Source organism: Nerophis lumbriciformis, linkage group LG03 (assembly GCF_033978685.3).
Source record: "Nerophis lumbriciformis linkage group LG03, RoL_Nlum_v2.1, whole genome shotgun sequence".
Classification (NCBI taxonomy): Eukaryota; Metazoa; Chordata; class Actinopteri; order Syngnathiformes; family Syngnathidae; genus Nerophis; species Nerophis lumbriciformis.
Genome location: NC_084550.2, coordinates 54058905 through 54077089, shown reverse-complemented (window position 1 = coordinate 54077089; position 18185 = coordinate 54058905). Strand labels below are relative to the sequence as shown.

General features: G+C 36.7%; 1 protein-coding gene across 2 annotated transcripts in view; it reads right to left on the bottom strand.

The window, feature by feature from the left end:
• cttnbp2nla (CTTNBP2 N-terminal like a) overlaps positions 1-12000 on the bottom strand; it is a 96510-nt gene extending 84510 nt beyond the window's left edge. The window contains exon 1 of one of the 2 annotated variants that reach the window (XM_061939490.2): positions 11943-12000. In XM_061939490.2, the coding sequence (XP_061795474.2) occupies positions 11943-11981 (39 nt within the window). In that variant the 5' untranslated portion in view covers positions 11982-12000. Of the gene's footprint in view, positions 1-1006; positions 1115-11942 lie in introns of those variants that run through there. The other variant, XM_061939513.2, reaches the window with a different exon arrangement.
• Positions 12001-18185: the final 6185 nt, after the last annotated feature.

Genomic DNA, 18185 nt, shown 5'->3' with positions numbered 1-18185 from the left:
GGTTGTCCTGCAGAATTTGGAGGTAATCCTCCTTTTGTCATTGTCACATTTACTCTCTGTAAAGCACCAGTTCCATTGGCAGCCAAACAGGCCCAGAGCATAATACTACCACCACCAAGCTTGACGGTAGTGATGGTGTTCCTGGGATTAAAGGCCTCACATTTTCTCTTCCAAACATATTGCTGGGTATCGTGGCCAAACAGCTCAATTTTTTGTTTCATCGGACATCACATTGACAAAGATAAGACCTTCTGGAGGAAAGTTATGTGGTCAACATTGCTGTATGTATACTTTTGACCCTTTTCATGTGCATACAGGCACATGTCAGTTGTATATATACATACATACTTGTAGATCGTGTCGTCTTATATGCATATAGAGGCTGAATACAGAAACACCATTGATGATTTAGCAAAACTAAAGGCAGAACATTACAATTAAGAACCAGTGTTTACAAGTCAGGCCTACTGAGTGCAAACCCAATAGAAATAGCAGATTGCTGGTGGGGGTCAATTGAGGAAGCTAAGTGTGTTTACTTCATCTATTTGAGCCCTGAGCGCATGCATCATGTCTGCATGTTGGATTGGATTTAGTGGACAATCTAATTTTGGTCTTTCTCGGGGCTACTGGCTGCTTTTTTTTGCCTTGCCACCATTCAAATAGAAAAAAATACAGGGGGAAAAATGGAACGTTCACGGTGGGAGATTTTGCTGGGAATTTGCACAACTTCAGTGGAATCAATTGGTTTTGTACAAAACAAGTCAACGTGTCGAAGTTTTGAATGTAGGCCTTGTGGAGAGGTTTAGTTGTTAAAATTTAAACACGTTATCTTACTTAGTAAATATATACCCAAAGTGCTCGGCCTCTATCTCGCAGTGTAACTCAAAACTAATTCGCATCCTTTTTCGCCGAGTCTTTTTCAAACAAAACTAGCACACACTCGATTAAACATAAGCATTGGTCCTCTCCGGCGACACAGAAACATCATTAGAGAGTTTTTTTTTACCTTCATGTGGTCCTCGGAGCTCTTTTGAAGATGTCCCACATGAACTTTTCTCTTTTCGGAAGATTTGTTTCTGCTATTTTGAGTCCCATTGATTCCAACGTAGCGGAGTGTCGGTTGACAGACAGCCAGACTGGCCAATAGAAAAGCCGGAAATGTTGGCAATGACGAATGAGAAACGAGCTGGGGGGAATGGGCGGGGTTAACAGCGTTCCTCCTCATTTGGATTCGGTTCGATTTCTTTGTTTAGCATTCCTGAGCTGCTGGACGAAATCTCCTTGAGGAAAAAATAAACTTAAGACTTTAATGCCCACGGTGTGAAATGCGACTTTGGTCACATTAAAATACTTACGGCTTGTTTTCAACCCTACCTGGAGACTTTAAATGGTTTGTTTGTACTTTTTACAGCGTAACGAACTCAGCGGCCACATCATTAGGTACACCTGCACAATCACAAACTATTAAAAACTGCAGGGTTTTTTTTGACAAGTATCAACAGTTTTTATAACAGTAATAAAAAACATATTTTGGTGTTGTTTGATCGTTAAAATGCATTTGCAAATGCAAACATGATGTGGCAAAATAGGAGCACAACCATGCAACATACTGCACAGACAAAGCATGAAATATAATGATAAATCATATACTGTAGTTATGAAAGTGTTGTGTTTTTGATTATGTCCATATGAGCTTCTGTTTTCTATGCATCATCATCATTTGAGTTATTTTTGCTGCAGCCTCAAGCAGTCATCTGGAAGCTGCTAACATGCGTGCAATGCTTAAATGTTGCCAGTAGAGGGCAACGTTCACACGATTTAAGGGGAAGCAGACGTGGAAGGTTTTTAATGCAGTATAACGATTAATACAGAACAGTAAGTGCTATTCCACTGAATCGGTGCCATCCCAATGAACGATAAACTAACTGTAAGGTATACATGTGTTTGCTATTTACTATCATAATATGACAAATTAGGTTAAACTACCTTAAAACTGGAAAAATACAATGTGTTGCCTGTGCCCGCCTTTTAAAATTAGAATTTCTCCTGAAATATAATAATTTACATCATTCAGGAATCAGAAATGTCATATATTTTTTTGCATATGTGTTATTCCTTATCCCAACTACATGGATAAGTTATTTTCTATAAAACAAAACCATAATCCCTGGGTTGTATGTATTTATCTATTCATTCATTTACTTATTAGGGTGTACCCTGCCAATATTGTCATGTATAAAAAGTAAATTAAAAAAAGCAATAGTAACATTAAAAAAAAAAAGGTTAAATTGCGTGTCCGAAAAGGAGCAGGAAAAAGCTAAGTTTATAATGTCCTTCCCCATCAGTTACTTCCAACAATCTTATTCTCGATCAACAAGACAATACATAAATACCTGATGTATAACAATATTCACTATAGGGCCGTGACAAATCAATTAAAAAACAGCATTGAATTATATTTGTTTCCTTGATTAATCTTTTGAGTGAAAATTGAGAAATTACGAACCGCATATATAACACCCGTAACTTTAAATATGTGGATGGCCTCCGGAAAAGAGCGTACATGAGAGCGGTGGCGTGTGGGTGTTGTGATTTTTGTGATGCGAACAGCAGGGGATTATTTTTATTATTTATCAATGTACACATGTTAAAAGTACAATTTCAATGTTGATGAAGTATTATTTATTAGAAAAAAAAGAATGAAGGTCATAGCGAGTACAATTTTTTGTGTTTATTTCAACTAATTCACTAAAGATACATATTGACACTATAAAATTAGCTTTATCCGATAATTTCATTAATTGAACATAATAATTAATACATTACATGATTACCAAAATAACTGGTTCAGCTTTTTTTCATAAACCATCCCTAGTATGCACACAAGCTAAATATATTTGACGTGACGAATCAATTAGAAAACAGCTTTGAATTATATTTGGTTCCTTGATTAAATATTTTAATGAGTGTAACTATTAAAATTGAGAAATTATGAACCGCATATATAATGCCCGTAACTTTAAATACGGGCCTCTGCAAAACAGCGTACATGAGAGCGGTGATGTGTGGGTGCTGTGATTTGTGTGATGGCAAACAGCAGATATTATTATTATTATGTATCAATGTACACGTGTTAAAAGTACAATTTCAATGTTGATGAAGTATTATTTATTTAAAAAAAAAAAAGAATGAAGGTAATAGCGAGTACAAAAAAATGGTGTTTATTTCAACTAATTCACTAATGACACTATAAAATGGGTTGTATCCGATAATTTGATTAATTGAACAAAATAATACATTAACTGATTACCAAAATAACTGGTTCAGCTTTTTTTCGTAAACCATACAAGCTAAATATATTTGTAAAGTCCATCGTGAATTAAAAAGTCCATTAGGAATTTTTGTCAAAGACATAAAAAAAAGCCAAACCTGATGGGTAAACAGCCTTTTTTTTTAACACAAAAAAAACGTTTTTGTATAGCCGATGGAAATAATACAGCGTAAAAAAAAAATGTGACTATTAAAATTTAGAAATTACGAACAGCATATATAATGCCTGTAACTTTAAATACGGGCCTCTGCAAAAGAGCGTACATGAGAGCGGTGGTGTGTGGGTGCTGTGATTTGTGTGATGGCGAAGAGCAGAGATTATTATTATTATTATTATTATTATTAATCAATGTACCAGTGACGTGCAGTCACTAGAGGCAGGTGAGGCGGGGCCTCACCTCCCATCATGGAAAGAAAAAAAATGTAAAAAGAAAAAAAAAATAATTAAATTGTTATATGTATCCAGTGATTATACTATAAAGTTATTTTCCATTTAACTTCACCAGTTTTAGATTCTTTTTATTCAAAATCGCTGAATTTTCACATTTGCCGTTCAAATACTGAGAAGAGACGGTGCGGTGAACAGCAGCCAGTTGAGGCACGTCACTCAGTGCCGCAACATGGATTGCGCAATGACTCGGCTAACTGCTGGCCTGCTGTGCAGTGAGACTGTATTGCTATATGAACTATATTATACATTTCCATAGTTTAGTTAGCTGAGGTACCGGTATATAATGTACAGTGTATTTTGTCAACAACTGTATGTGTGTAAAGTATTTCTTGTGCTGAGCGATCATAAAACGGCTGCAAAAGACGCACTGGCTGAGGCTCGCCTCCTGCACCCCCGCCGTAGAATTGTTGTATCAACTAAAGCCCACACTTAAACTTTCCACGTGCAAGATTGAATCTATTTTAAAAAATTATTTCATAAGAAGCCAAAAAGTGCAAAAACAATAATGTTGTTGTTGGAGGAGTTGTGAATGACTGCAGGGACACAACATTAGGTACACCTGCAGACTGCAGGTGTATCTAATTCACAACTCCTCCAACACGAACATTATTGTTTTTGCACTTTTTGGCTTCTTATTAAATAACTTGTGTAACCTATTTTCATGGGCTTTCCTCTTTGTGACGTTAAGTTCCTGTTATGCGCTGTTATACAGTATATGCCTTGAGCTCTTATTTTGAAGGCGCTAAGAGCGGAAGTGATGTCACGTTGCGGAGGTTTTTGAAAGAAGGTAAATAAAGTGGTCCTCGTGTAAACTGGAGCCTCCGTGTTTGTTATTTTGTAGTTTCATACAGTATAGGCGACATTTATAAACCCTCGGTTACACTTTTTTAAATAGATTCAATCTTGCACGTGGAAAGTTTAAGTGAGGGCTTTAGTTGCGGCGCATGGACTTAATTTCTAAGTAAAGGTAAGACCATAATAACGTTTTTTTAATTAAATGTGCTTTTTTGTGTGCTACAGTTTGTATGTGTAAAGTTAAAGTTAAGTTAAAGTACCAATGATTGTCACACACACACTAGGTGTAATGAAATTTGTCCTCTGCATTTGACCCATCCCCTTGATCACCCCCTGGGAGGTGAGGGGAGCAGTGGGCAGCATCGGCGCCGCGCCTGGGAATAATTTTTGGTGATTTAACCCCCAATTCCAACCCTTGATGCTGAGTGCCAAGCAGGGAAGAATGCTGGTATGAGCTTTTAAACATAACCCGTTAACTGCTGCCAATCAAATGGTGAATAAGATACTCTTTAGGGTTCATATGTTTGTAAATCTGACTGTGATGAAGTCAGTGCCTCACAAGCCATCAACCTCACCGCACGTCACTGCAATGTACACATGTTAAACGTACAATTTCAATGTTGATGAAATATTATTTATTAGAAAAAAAAGAATGATAAATAAATGGGTTATACTTGTATAGCGCTTTTCTACCTTCAAGGTACTCAAAGCGCTTTGACAGTATTTCCACATTTACCCATTCACACACACATTCACACACTGATGGCAGGAGCTGCCATGCAAGGCACTAACCAGCAGCCATCAGGAGCAAGGGGTGAAGTGTCTTGCCCAAGGACACAACGGACGTGACTAGGATGGTAGGGATTGAACCCCAGTATCCAGCAACACTCCGATTGCTGGCCGGCCACTCTACCAACTTCGCCACGCCGTCCCTGAAGGTTATAGCGAGTACAGAAAATGGTGTTTATTTCAAGTAATTCACTAAAGACACTATAAAATGGTTTTATCCGATAACTCGATTAATTGAACAAAATAGTTAAGACATTAGCTGATTACCAAAATAATTGGTTCAGCTTTTTTTCGTAAACCATCCCTAATACGCATACAAGCTAAATATATTTGTAAAGTCCATCGTAAATTAAAAAGTCCATTAGGAATTTTTGTCGAAGAAGACATGAAAAAACCCAACCTGATGGGTAAACAGCCTTTTTTTTTTTTAAACACAAAAAACGTTTTTGTATACACAATGGAAATAATACAGAGTAAAAAAAAAAAAGTGTGACTATTAAAATTTACAAATTACGAACAGCATATATAATGCCCGTAACTTTAAATATGCGGACGGCTTCTGCAAAAGAGCGTACATGAGAGCGGTGGTGTGTGGGTGCTGTGATTTGTGTGATGGCGAAGAGCAGAGATTATTATTTATCAATGTACACATGTTAAACGTACAATTTCAATGTTGATGAAGTATTAATTAGAAAAAAAAAAGGTTATAGCGAGTACAAAGAATGGCGTTTATTTCAACTAATTCACTAAAGACACTATAAAATTGGCTTTATCCGATAACTCGATTCATTGAACAAAATAGTTAAGACATTACCTGATTACCAAAATAATTGGTTCAGCTTTTTTTCGTAAACCATCCCTAATACGCATACAAGCTAAATATATTTGTAAAGTCCACCGTGAATTAAAAAGTCCATTAGGAATTTTTTCAAAGAAGACATGAAAAAAAAAACATCCTGGTGGGTAAACAGCCTTTTTTAACACAAAAAAACGTTTTTGGATACCCAATGGAAATAATACAGCGTAAAAAAAAAAGAAGTGTGAGTATTAAAATTTTGAAATTACGAACAGCATATATAATGCCCGTAACTTTAAATATGTGGACGACTTCTACAAAAGAGCATACATGAGAGCGGTGGTGTGTGGGTGCTGTGATTTGTGTGATGGCGAAGAGCAGAGATTATTATTATTTTTATTTATCACTGTACACATGTTAATCGTACAATTTCAATGTTGATGAAGTATTATTTAATATATAAAAAAATGAAGGTTATAGCGAGTACAAAGAATGGTGTTTATTTCAACTAATTCACTAAAGACACTATAAAATTGGTTTTAGCCGATAACTCAATTCATTGAACAAAATACTTAAGACATTACCTGATTACCAAAATAAGTGATTCAGCTTTTTTTTTCTCTTCCAAAAACCATCCCTAGTACGCATACAAGCTAAATATATTCGTAAAGTCCATCGTAAATTAAAAAGTCCATTAGGAATTTTTGTTAAAGAACACATGAAAAAAACCCAACCTGATGGGTAAACAGCCTTTTTTTTTTTAACACAAAAAAACGTTTTTGTATACACAATGGAAATAATACAGCGTAAAAAAAAAGTGTGAGTATTAAAATTTTGAAATTACGAACAGCATATATAATGCCCGTAACTTTAAATATGTGGACGGCTTCTGCAAAAGAGCATACATGAGAGTGGTGGTGTGTGGGTTCTGTGATTTTTGTGATGCGAACAGCAGGGATTATTTTTATTATTATTACTATTTATCAATGTACACATGTTAAACGTACAATTTCAATGTTGATGAAGTATTATTTATTAGAAAAAAAATGAATGAAGGTTATAGCGAGTACAAAAAATGGTGTTTATTTCAACTAATTCACTAAAGACACTATAAAATTGGTTTTATCCGATAACTCGATTAATTGAACAAAATAGTTAAGACATTACCTGATTACCAAAATAATTGGTTCAGCTTTTTTTCCCGTAAACCATCCCTAGTGCGCATACACGCTAAATGTATTTGTAAAGTCCGTCGTGAATTAAAAAGTCCATCAGGAATTTTTTCAAAGAAGACATGACAAAAACCCATCTTGGTGAGTAAACAGCCTTTTTTTTTAACACATAAAAGTTTTTTTATACAGAGTGTCCGCCCTGAGATCGGTAGGTCGTGAGTTCAAGTCGTTCTTCAGTCGAGGTACACTGCAAAAACTGAAATCTAAGTAAGATTAAATATCTCAAATAAGGGTGATATTTGCTTATTTTCTGTCTGATAAGATAATTCTTCTCACTAAGCAGATTTTATGTTAGAGTGTTTTACTTGTTTTAAGGGTTTTGGTCCTAAATGATCTCAGTAAGATATTACAGCTTGTAGCTGAGATTTGATGACCTATTGTCACGACTTGACTATGGCGTGGTTTGTTTTCCCATGGTGCAAATGAGTTGGACCGGACATGGCGTGAAGGTAAATACATATTTAATTTTAACACTCAAAAAAGGAATAAACAAAAGGCGCGCACTAGTGATGGGTCCGGCAACACCGATGCATCGGCGCATGCGTCGAGCTCATAGAGCAAAACCCTGTGTCGGTGCGCGTACCGCTTTTACAAAGTCACGTGACCGATCATGAGATGTTTTGGTCACGTGACCGATACGCGAACTGTGTCGCACTGACGCCTCCTCTGTGCCCTGTGAGCGTGTCTTTTCTACAGCCGGAGAAATAACTAAGAGAAATCGTCTAAAGTGTAATACGTCGGAAAAACTTTTTTTTTTTTTATAAAAATGTGTAAAAAAATAAAATTAAAAAAATTCCCAGTCCACAATCATCCACAACACGTTCTCTTAGATGTCCATGTTATGATACATGTTCACATTATTGACTGTATCCAGAGCCGGCCCAAGGCATAAGCGTACTAAGCGCTTGCTTAGGGCCCCGCGGCCACCAGGGGGCCCCCAAAAGCAATTAACAAAAAATTATTATTTTTTATTTTTTGCATGTACGAGTCTGACTGATGATTTCTAAATGATCAAAGATATATTATTGTACAAAAACACAATTTAAGGTCAACATTTTTGCACATTGCTGTTTCAGGTTTTTGTTACCAAAAATAAAGTGAATCAGAATCAGCTTTATTGTCCAGTTATGTTTAACACACATGGAATTTAACTTCAGTAGACTGCGCTCTCTTTGTACAAAGTAAACATTAAATATGAACAATTAACTAAAAATATAAACTAGTAATTAAAGACTAATATGTACAAGACTGATGAGACAAGATGACACTTTTACTGTAAATACAAAGCTTTATCACTTGGACTGTTCAACCCCAGGCCACTCTTGTAGCTGAATGTTTTCTACATTTTAAGATTAGGAACCATATGTGGCACTCTGGACATCATTCGTTCATTCATTGGTATTATTTATGTTCTTAACTGGGCCACCCCCATATCTTTATAAATTACATGTCATTTGTAAAGACATGCCAGGCTGACAATAGGATAATGTAAACAACACTGCCAGAGCCGCAATGAGTTTATATATTATTTATATATTATTGGCAGAAATAGAGGGCCCCAAAATCAAATTTTGCTTAGGGCCCCATGGAGGCTTGGGCCGGCACTGACTGTATCTAAAAAAGATACAAATATATTTTTATTTAAATGAAGATATGAAATAATCCTAAATGAAATACAATGACTTGGTTTATATTGTTGTATATACTAGGGCAGGGGTCACCAACGCGGTGCCCGCGGTCACCAGGTAGCCCGTAAGGACCAGATCAGTCGCCCGCTGGCCTGTTCTAAAAATAGCTCAAAGAGCAGCACTTACCAGTGAGCTGCCTCTATTTTTTAAATTGCATTTATTTACTAGCAAGCTGGTCTCGCTTTGCTCGACATTTTTAATTCTAAAAGAGACAAAACTCAAATAGAATTTGAAAATCCAAGAAAACATTTTAAAGACTTGGTCTTCACTTGGAATAAGCGGTAGAAAATGGATGGATGGATGGGTCTTCACTTGTTTAAATAAATTCATTTATTTTTTACTTTGCTTCTTATTACTTTTAGAAATACAATTTTAGAGAAAAAATACAACCTTTAAAATGATTTTAGGATTTTTAAACAAATATACCTTTTTACCTTTTAAATTTCTTCCTCTTCTTTCCTGACAATTTAAATCAATGTTCAAGTAAATAATTTTTTTTTTATTATTGTAAAGAATAATAAATATTTTAGCTTCTGGTTTTTCGACGAAGAATATTTGTGAAATATTTCTTCAAACTTACTATGATTAAAATTCAAAAAAAATATTCTGGCAAATCTAGAAAATCTGTAGAATCAAATTTAAATCTTATTTCAAAGTATTTTGAATTTAAAAAAAAAGTTTTGTTCTGGAAAATCTAGAAGAAATACTGATTTGTCTTTGTTAGAAATATAGCTTGGTCCAATTTGTTAAATATTCTAACAAAGTGCAGATTGGATTTTAACCAATTTAAAACATGTCATCAAAATTCTAAAATGTATCTTAATCAGGAAAAAATACTAATGATGTTCCATAAATTCTTTTTTTAATTTTTTCAAAAAGATTCAAATTAGCTAGTTTTTCTCTTCTTTTTGTCGGTTGAATTTTGAATTTTAAAGAGTCGAAATTGAAGATACACTATGTCTCAAAATTTTATTTTAATTTTTTTCATGTTTTCTCCTCTTTTAAACCGTTCAATTAAGTGTTTTTTTTCCATCAAAATGACGGAATGACAGACAGAAATACCCATTTTTTTTTTTTTTTTTAATTTATTTATTTAGCTATTCTTGTTTAAATCACACTTACGTGTAACTTACAAATGACAATATATTTATTTATTTAAGTGTGTATCAAACTGGTAGCCCTTCGCATTAATCAGTACCCAAGAAGTAGTTTTTGGTTTCAAAAAGGTTGGTGACCCCTGTACTAGGGCATACAATGAGTGTCAGTTGAGTCGGTCCATAGGTTGCCTGTAGGGATTTTTAATGTCCAGCAGATGTCAGTATTTAGTGACACAGTATCAATACAGTTTTGCAATGTGTCAAAACGCTTCATGACGCCTCATCAACCCATCACTAATACATATTTAATTTTAACACTCAAAAAAGGAATAAACTAGTGATGGGTCCGGCAACACCGATGCATCGGCGCATGCGTCGAGCTCATAGAGCGAAACCCTGTGTCGGTGCGCGTACCGCTTTTAGAAAGTCACGTGACCGATTATGAGCTGTTTTGGTCACGTGACCGATACGCGAACTGTGTCGCACTGACGCCTCCTCTGTGCCCTGTGAAAGGGTCTTTTCTACAGCCGGAGAAATAATAACTAAGAAGAGAAAGCGTCTACAATTGAATACGTTGGAAAAACTGTTTTTAAAAAAAAATAAAAATGTGTAAAAAAAAAAAAAAATTCCAGGTCCACAAGCATCCTCATTCACAACACGTTCTCTTAGATTTCCATGTTATGATACATGTTCACATTATTTATTGACTGTATCTAAAAAAGACAAAAAATATATTTTTATTTAAATGAAGTTATGAAATAATCCTAAATGAAATACAATGACTTGGTTTATAGTATTGTATATACTAGGTCAGTGGTTCTCAACCTTTTTTCAGCAATGTACCCCCTGTGAATTTTTTTAAAATTCAAGTACCCCCTAATCAGAGCAAAGCATTTTTGGTTGAAAAAAAAAAAAAAGATAAAGAAGCAAAATACAGCACTATGTCATCAGTTTCTGATTTATTAAATTGTATAACAGTGCAAAATATTGCTCATTTGTAGTGGTCTTTCTTGAACTATTTGGAAAAAAATATATAAAAATAACTAAAAACGTGTTGAAAAATAAACAAGTGATTCAATTATAAATAAAGATTTCTACACATAGAAGTAATCATCAACTTAAAGTGCCCTCTTTGGGGATTGTATTAGAGCTCCATCTGGATTCATGAACTTAATTCTAAACATTTCTTCACAAAAAAAAAATCTTTAACATCAATATTTATGGAACATGTCCACAAACAATCTTGCTGTCAACACTGAATATTGCATTGTTGCATTTCTTTTCACAGTTCTTTTTGATTTAGTGACAAACCTGAGCTTGTGCTTCACTGAGTTGATGAACTTACATTCATATTTTGTTTAAGTATTATTCAATAAATATATTTATAAATGATTTTTGAATTGTTGCTATTTTTAGAATATTTAAAAAAAATCTCACGTACCCCTTGGCATACCTTCAAGTACCCCCAGGGGTACGCGTACCCCCATTTGAGAACCACTGTACTAGGTCATAAAATCAGTGTCAGTTGAGTCGGTCCATAGGTTGCCTGTAGGGATTTTTAATGTCCAGCAGATGTCAGTATTTAGTGACACAGTATCGACACAGTATCAATACAGTTTTGCAATGTGTTGAAACGCTCCATGACGCCTCATCAACCCATCACTAGAATAAACAAAAGGCGCGCACAAGGGTGGAAGTACAAAACTTGGCTATATGGCTATGGAACAAAAGACACTAACTGTGGCATTAATCAACAAAACTTACTTGGGATGACGTGAACAGGGCAGCATGGACTACGAACATGAAACAGAGTGTGTCAAGAGTGATGTCGCCACGCTGATTGCCTGGCAACTACAGGCTTAAATAGTGATGACATGATTAGTGAAAACAGGTGCGTGACTCAAAATGTGAAAACGTGAGACAGGTGCGTGACATGACGATGTGAACCAGGTGAAACGAATGGTTACTATGGTGACAAAGGGAGTGAAGACAAGAACTAAAAAGTGTCCAAAAACCAAGCAAAACATAACTAAACAAAACATGATCACAGACATGACACCTATACTGAATAAAACATGTTTGAAACTAGAATATCAAGTGTTGCAAAGCTGTGTCATTAACACTCACAGTTATAAAACTACTTTTTTAAAGTAATCATTTCTTACTTCAAGCATGAAGAAAAAATCATGTAATCATTATGTCAAGATAATGGCACTAGCATTCACTTAATTTAAGAATATTTTTCAACATATTGAGCAAAAAGGTCTCATTTTTTTTTCTACCAAGAAAAGTGCACTTGTTATTCGTGAGAATATACTTATTTTAAGGTATTTTTGGGTTCATTGAGATTATGAATTTGACTTGTTTTGGAAAGTCTTGACAAGCCAAATTTTCTTGTTCTATTGGCAGATAATTTTGCTTAGTTCAAATAAAATACCCCTAATTTTAGTTTTTTTTTTCCCTGTTTTTGAACACGGACTTTTTGGAGTGTGGAAACTGAAATTAAACTCATTTTGTAATAAACTTGTCAGCATAAATGTCCTGTGGCCATATTTCATATATATATATATATATATATATATATATATATATATATATATATATATATATATATATATATATATATATCAGTGACGTGCAGTCGGGGCCTCACCTGCCATCATGGAAAGAAAAAAAATGTAAAAAAAATAAATAATAAAATTTAATTGTTATATGTATCCAGTGATTATACTATAAAGTTATTTTCCATTTAACACCAGTTTTAGATTATTTGTATTCAAAATCGCTGAATTTTCACATTTGCCGTTCAAATACTGAGAAGAGACGGTGCGGTGAACAGCAGCCAGTTGAGGCACGTCACTCAGTGCCGCAACATGGATTGCGCAATGACTCGGCTAACTGCTGGCCTGCTGTGCAGTGAGACTGTATTGCTATATGAATTATATTATACATTTCCATGGTTTAGTTAGCTGAGGTATATAATGTACAGTGTATTTTGTCAACAACTGTATGTGTGTAAAGTATTTCTTGTGCTGAGCGATCATAAAACGGCTGCAAAAGACGCACTGGCTGAGGCTCGCCTCCTGCACCCCCGCCGTAGAATTGTTATATCAACTAAAGCCCACACTTAAACTTTCCACGTGCAAGATTGAATTTATTTAAAAAAATTATTTCATAAGAAGCCAAAAAGTGCAAAAACAATAATGTTGGTGTTGGAGGAGTTGTGAATGACTGCAGGGACACAACATTAGATACACCTGCAGACTGCAGGTGTGCCTAATTCACAACTCCTCCAACACGAACATTATTGTTTTTGCACTTTTTGGCTTCTTATTAAATAACTTTTGTAACCTATTTTCATGGGCTTTCCTCTTTGTGATGCTAAGTTCCTGTTATGCGCTGTTATACAGTATATGCCTTGAGCTCTTATTTTGAAGGCGCTAAGAGCGGAAGTGATGTCACGTTGCGGAGGTTTTTGAAAGAAGGTAAATAAAGTGGTCCTCGTGTAAACTGGAGCCTCCGTGTTTGTTATTTTGTAGTTTCATACAGTATAGGCTACATTTATAAACCCTCGGTTACACTTTTTTAAATAGATTCAATCTTGTACGTGGAAAGTTTAAGTGAGGGCTTTAGTTGCGGCGCATGGACTTAATTTCTAAGTAAAGGCAAGACCATAATAACGTTTTTTTTAATTAAATGTGCTTTTTGTGTGCTACAGTTTGTATGTGTAAAGTTAAAGTTAAGTTAAAGTACCAATGATTGTCACACACACACTAGGTGTAATGAAATTTGTCCTCTGCATTTGACCCATCCCCTTGATCACCCCCTGGGAGGTGAGCGGAGCAGTGGGCAGCAGCGGCGCCGCGCGTGGGAAACATTTTTGGTGATTTAACCCCCAATTCCAACCCTTGATGCTGAGTGCCAAGCAGGGCAGAATGCTGGTATGAGCTTTTAAACATAACCCGTTAACTGCTGCCAATCAAATGGTGAATAAGATACTCTTTAGGGTTCATATGTTTGTAAATCTGACTGTGATGAAGTCAGTGCCTCACCAGCCATCAACCTCACCGCACGTCACTGATATATATATATATATATATATATATATATATATATATATATATATATATATATATATATATATATATATATATATATATATATATATATATATATTTATTTCATATATTAGCTATGCTAAAAAGTCAGTCATGTCACTCAAAGGATTAATTTTTAGCTTCAAAACCAAAACGAAGAGATATTGTCAGAGATGGGCCAAAAGTTCAGTGGGTGTATTATGAGATTTAGAGTGGGAAAGAGACAGAAAGTGAAGTTTATTTTGGGGAAGTTATAACAAGCAAATGTCATCCCTTCTACATTATATTGCAATACAAGACAGTGTCATTTACATGGTAGTGTAATCATATAAGACATATTTGTTTTCAACTTTAACACAAAGCAGATTGCTTGCAAACTTAGAAAAGTATAAAGTGGTACACCGCAAAAAGTCAGTGTTCAAAAACAAGACAAAAAAATACAAAAATGAGGGGTATTTTATTTGAACTAAGCAAAATTATCTGCCAATAGAACAAGAAAATTTGGCTTGTCAAGACTTTCCAAAACAAGTAAAATTAGCTAACCTCAATGAACCCAAAAATACCTTAAAATAAATATATTCTCACTAATAACAAGTGCACTTTTCTGGGTAGAAAAAAAAATAAGACATTTTTGCTCAATATGTTGAAAAATATTCTTACATTAAGTAAATGCTAGTGCCATTATCTTGACATAATGATATGCTTATTTCTTGAAACCAGCAAACTTATACTAAAAACTAATTTATTGTTCTTAATGGAAAGGCAACAAGGCAACCGCTTGTTACTCTCGGGGTCTACTAGCTGCTCAGGCAAATCATATTGTCTAAAAATGCATTTTTCCATCGACAACATGACATCATCGCGCCAAGTGCGTGCTCTTTCAGTCAATTAGTGCGCATATATACAGCCCGACCCCCGGCCAAAAAATGTTTTAATTGTAATTTTGAAGAATTCATCTGAATGTGCATGAACTATTTCTGTTCAAAATTGTTAGAAATGTTAAATGTTTAAATATTAACTGCCAGTTTACTGTACTGTGCCAACTGTACTACTATATGAGTACCTTATTTTCTATAGTTTCATTGAAAATAAGACAGCAAAGTCCATTTGGCTGTCATCTGTTTTAATTATGAGACACAATTGTGTCAAAATCATGATTTTTTTTTTTACATGCTTGAAATAAGAAATTATTACTTTAAAAAAGTAGTTTTATACTTGTGAGTGTTGATGACACAGCTTTGCAACAGTTGATATTCAAGTTTCAAGCATGTTTTACTCAATATAGGTCATCAAATCTCAGCTACAAGCTGTAATATCTTACTGAGATAAATAAGGACCAAAACCCTTAAAACAAGTAAATCACTGACATAAAATTGACTTAGTGAGAAGAATGATCTTATCAGACAGAAAATAAGCAAATATCACCCTTATTTGAGATATTTCATCTTACTTAGATTTCAGTTTTTGCAGTGTATGCTTGAAGTTGCAAGCAAAATTGGAGTTATGAGCCTTCACCTAGACCAGGGGTCGGCAACCCGCGGCTCTAGAGCCGCATGCGGCTCTTTAGCGCCGCCCTAGTGGCTCTCTGGAGCTTTTTCAGAAATGTATGAAAAATGGAAAAAGATGAGGGGGAAAAAAAAATCTATTTTTTGTTTTAATATGGCTTCTGTAGGAGGACAAACATGACACAAACCTCCCTAATTGTTATAAAGAACACTGTTTATATTAAACATGCTTCACTGATTCGAGTATTTGGCAAGCGCCGTTTTGTCCTACTAATTTTGGCGGTCCTTGAACTCACCTTAGTTTGTTTACATGTATAACTTTCTCCAACATTCGAGGACGTGTTTTATGCCACTTCTTTTTCTGTCTCATTTTGTCCACCAAACTTTTAAGGTTGTGCATGAAAGGTGAGTTTTGTTGATGTTATTGACTTGTGTGGAGTGCTAATCAGACATATTTGGTCACTGCATGACTGCAAGCTAATCGATGCTAACATGCTATTTAGGCTAGCTATATGTACATATTGCATCATAATGCCTCATTTGTAGCTATATTTGAGGTAATTTAGTTTCCTTTAAGTCCTCTTAATTCAATTTATATCTCATGACACACTATCTGTATGTAATATGGCTTTTAATTTTTTGCGGCTCCAGACAGATTTTTTTTTGTATTTTTGGTCCAATATGGCTCTTTCAACATTTTGGGTTGCCGACCCCTGACCTAGAAAATGTCACAGTGAACCCCGAAAAGTCCGGCCAAAACACCGTGTCTTACTCCATAGCGTTATCTTATAGCTGAAGACCAACTTAACTTAGTTTTCTTCAACCATGGGAAGGAAGAAAGTGAGTGTGAAGGAGAGCGCTGAGAAGAGGAAGTGGATGACACTTATTGAATTAAAGAAAGAAATGGTCAAAAACATGGCGAGAGTGTTCAAGTGTAGCACTGCCAGTCCGCACCATACTGAAGCAGAATAATAAAATCCATCCATCCATCTTCTTCCGCTTATCCGAGGTCGGGTCGCGGGGGCAGCAGCCTAAGCAGGGAAGCCCAGACTTTCCTCTCCCCAGCCACTTCGTCCAGCTCTTCCCGGGGGATCCCGAGGCGTTCCCAGGCCAGCCGGGAGACATAGTCTTCCCAACGTGTCCTGGGTCTTCCCCGTGGCCTCCAACCGGTTGGACGTGCCCTAAACACCTACCGAGGGAGGCGTTTGGGTGGCATCCTGACCAGATGCCCGAACCACCTCATCTGGCTCCTCTCGATGTGGAGGAGCAGCGGCTTTACTTTGAGCTCCCCCCGGATGGCAGAGCTTCTCACCCTATCTCTAAGGGAGAGCCCCGCCACCCGGCGGAGGAAACTCATTTTGGCCGCTTGTACCCGTGATCTTGTCCTCTCGGTCATAACCCAAAGCTCATGACCATAGGTGAGGATGGCAACGTAGATCGACCGGTAAATTGAGAGCTTTGCCTTCCGGCTCAGCTCCTTCTTCACCACAAGGGATCGATACAGCGTCCGCATTACTGAAGACGCCGCACCGATCCTCCTGTCGATCTCACGATCCACTTTCCCCCCACTCGTGAACAAGACTCCTAGGTACTTGAACTCCTCCACTTGGGGCAGGGTCTCCTCCCCAACCCGAAGATGGCATTCCACCCTTTTCCGGGCGAGAACCATGGACTCGGACTTGGAGGTGCTGATTCTCATCCCAGTCGCTTCACACTCGGCTGCGAACCGATCCAGTGAGAGCTGAAGATCCTGGCCAGATGAAGCCATCAGGACCACATCATCTGCAAAAAGCAGAGACCTAATCCTGCAGCCACCAAACCGGATCCCCTCAACGCCTTGACTGCGCCTAGAAATTATGTCCATAAAAGTTATGAACAGAATCGGTGACAAAGGGCAGCTTTGGCGGAGTCCAACCCTCACCGGAAACGTGTCCGACTTACTGCCGGCAATGCAAACCAAGCTCTGACACTGATCATACAGGGAGCGGACCGCCACAATCAGACAGTCGTATACCCCATACTCTCTGAGCACTCCCCACAGGACTTCCCGAGGGACACGGTCGAATGCCTTCTCCAAGTCCACAAAGCACATGTAGACTGGTTGGGAAAACTCCCATGCACCCTCAAGGACCCTGCCGAGAGTATAGAGCTGGTCCACAGTTCCACGACCAGGACGAAAACCACACTGTTCCTCCTGAATCCGAGGTTCGACTATCCGGCGTAGCCTCCTCTCCAGTACACCTGAATAGACCTTACCGGGAAGGCTGAGGAGTGTGATCCCACGATAGTTGGAACACACCCTCCGGTTCCCCTTTTTAAAGAGAGGAACCACCACCCCGGTCTGCCAATCCAGAGGTACCGCCCCCGATGTCCACGCGATGCTGCAGAGTCTTGTCAACCAAGAC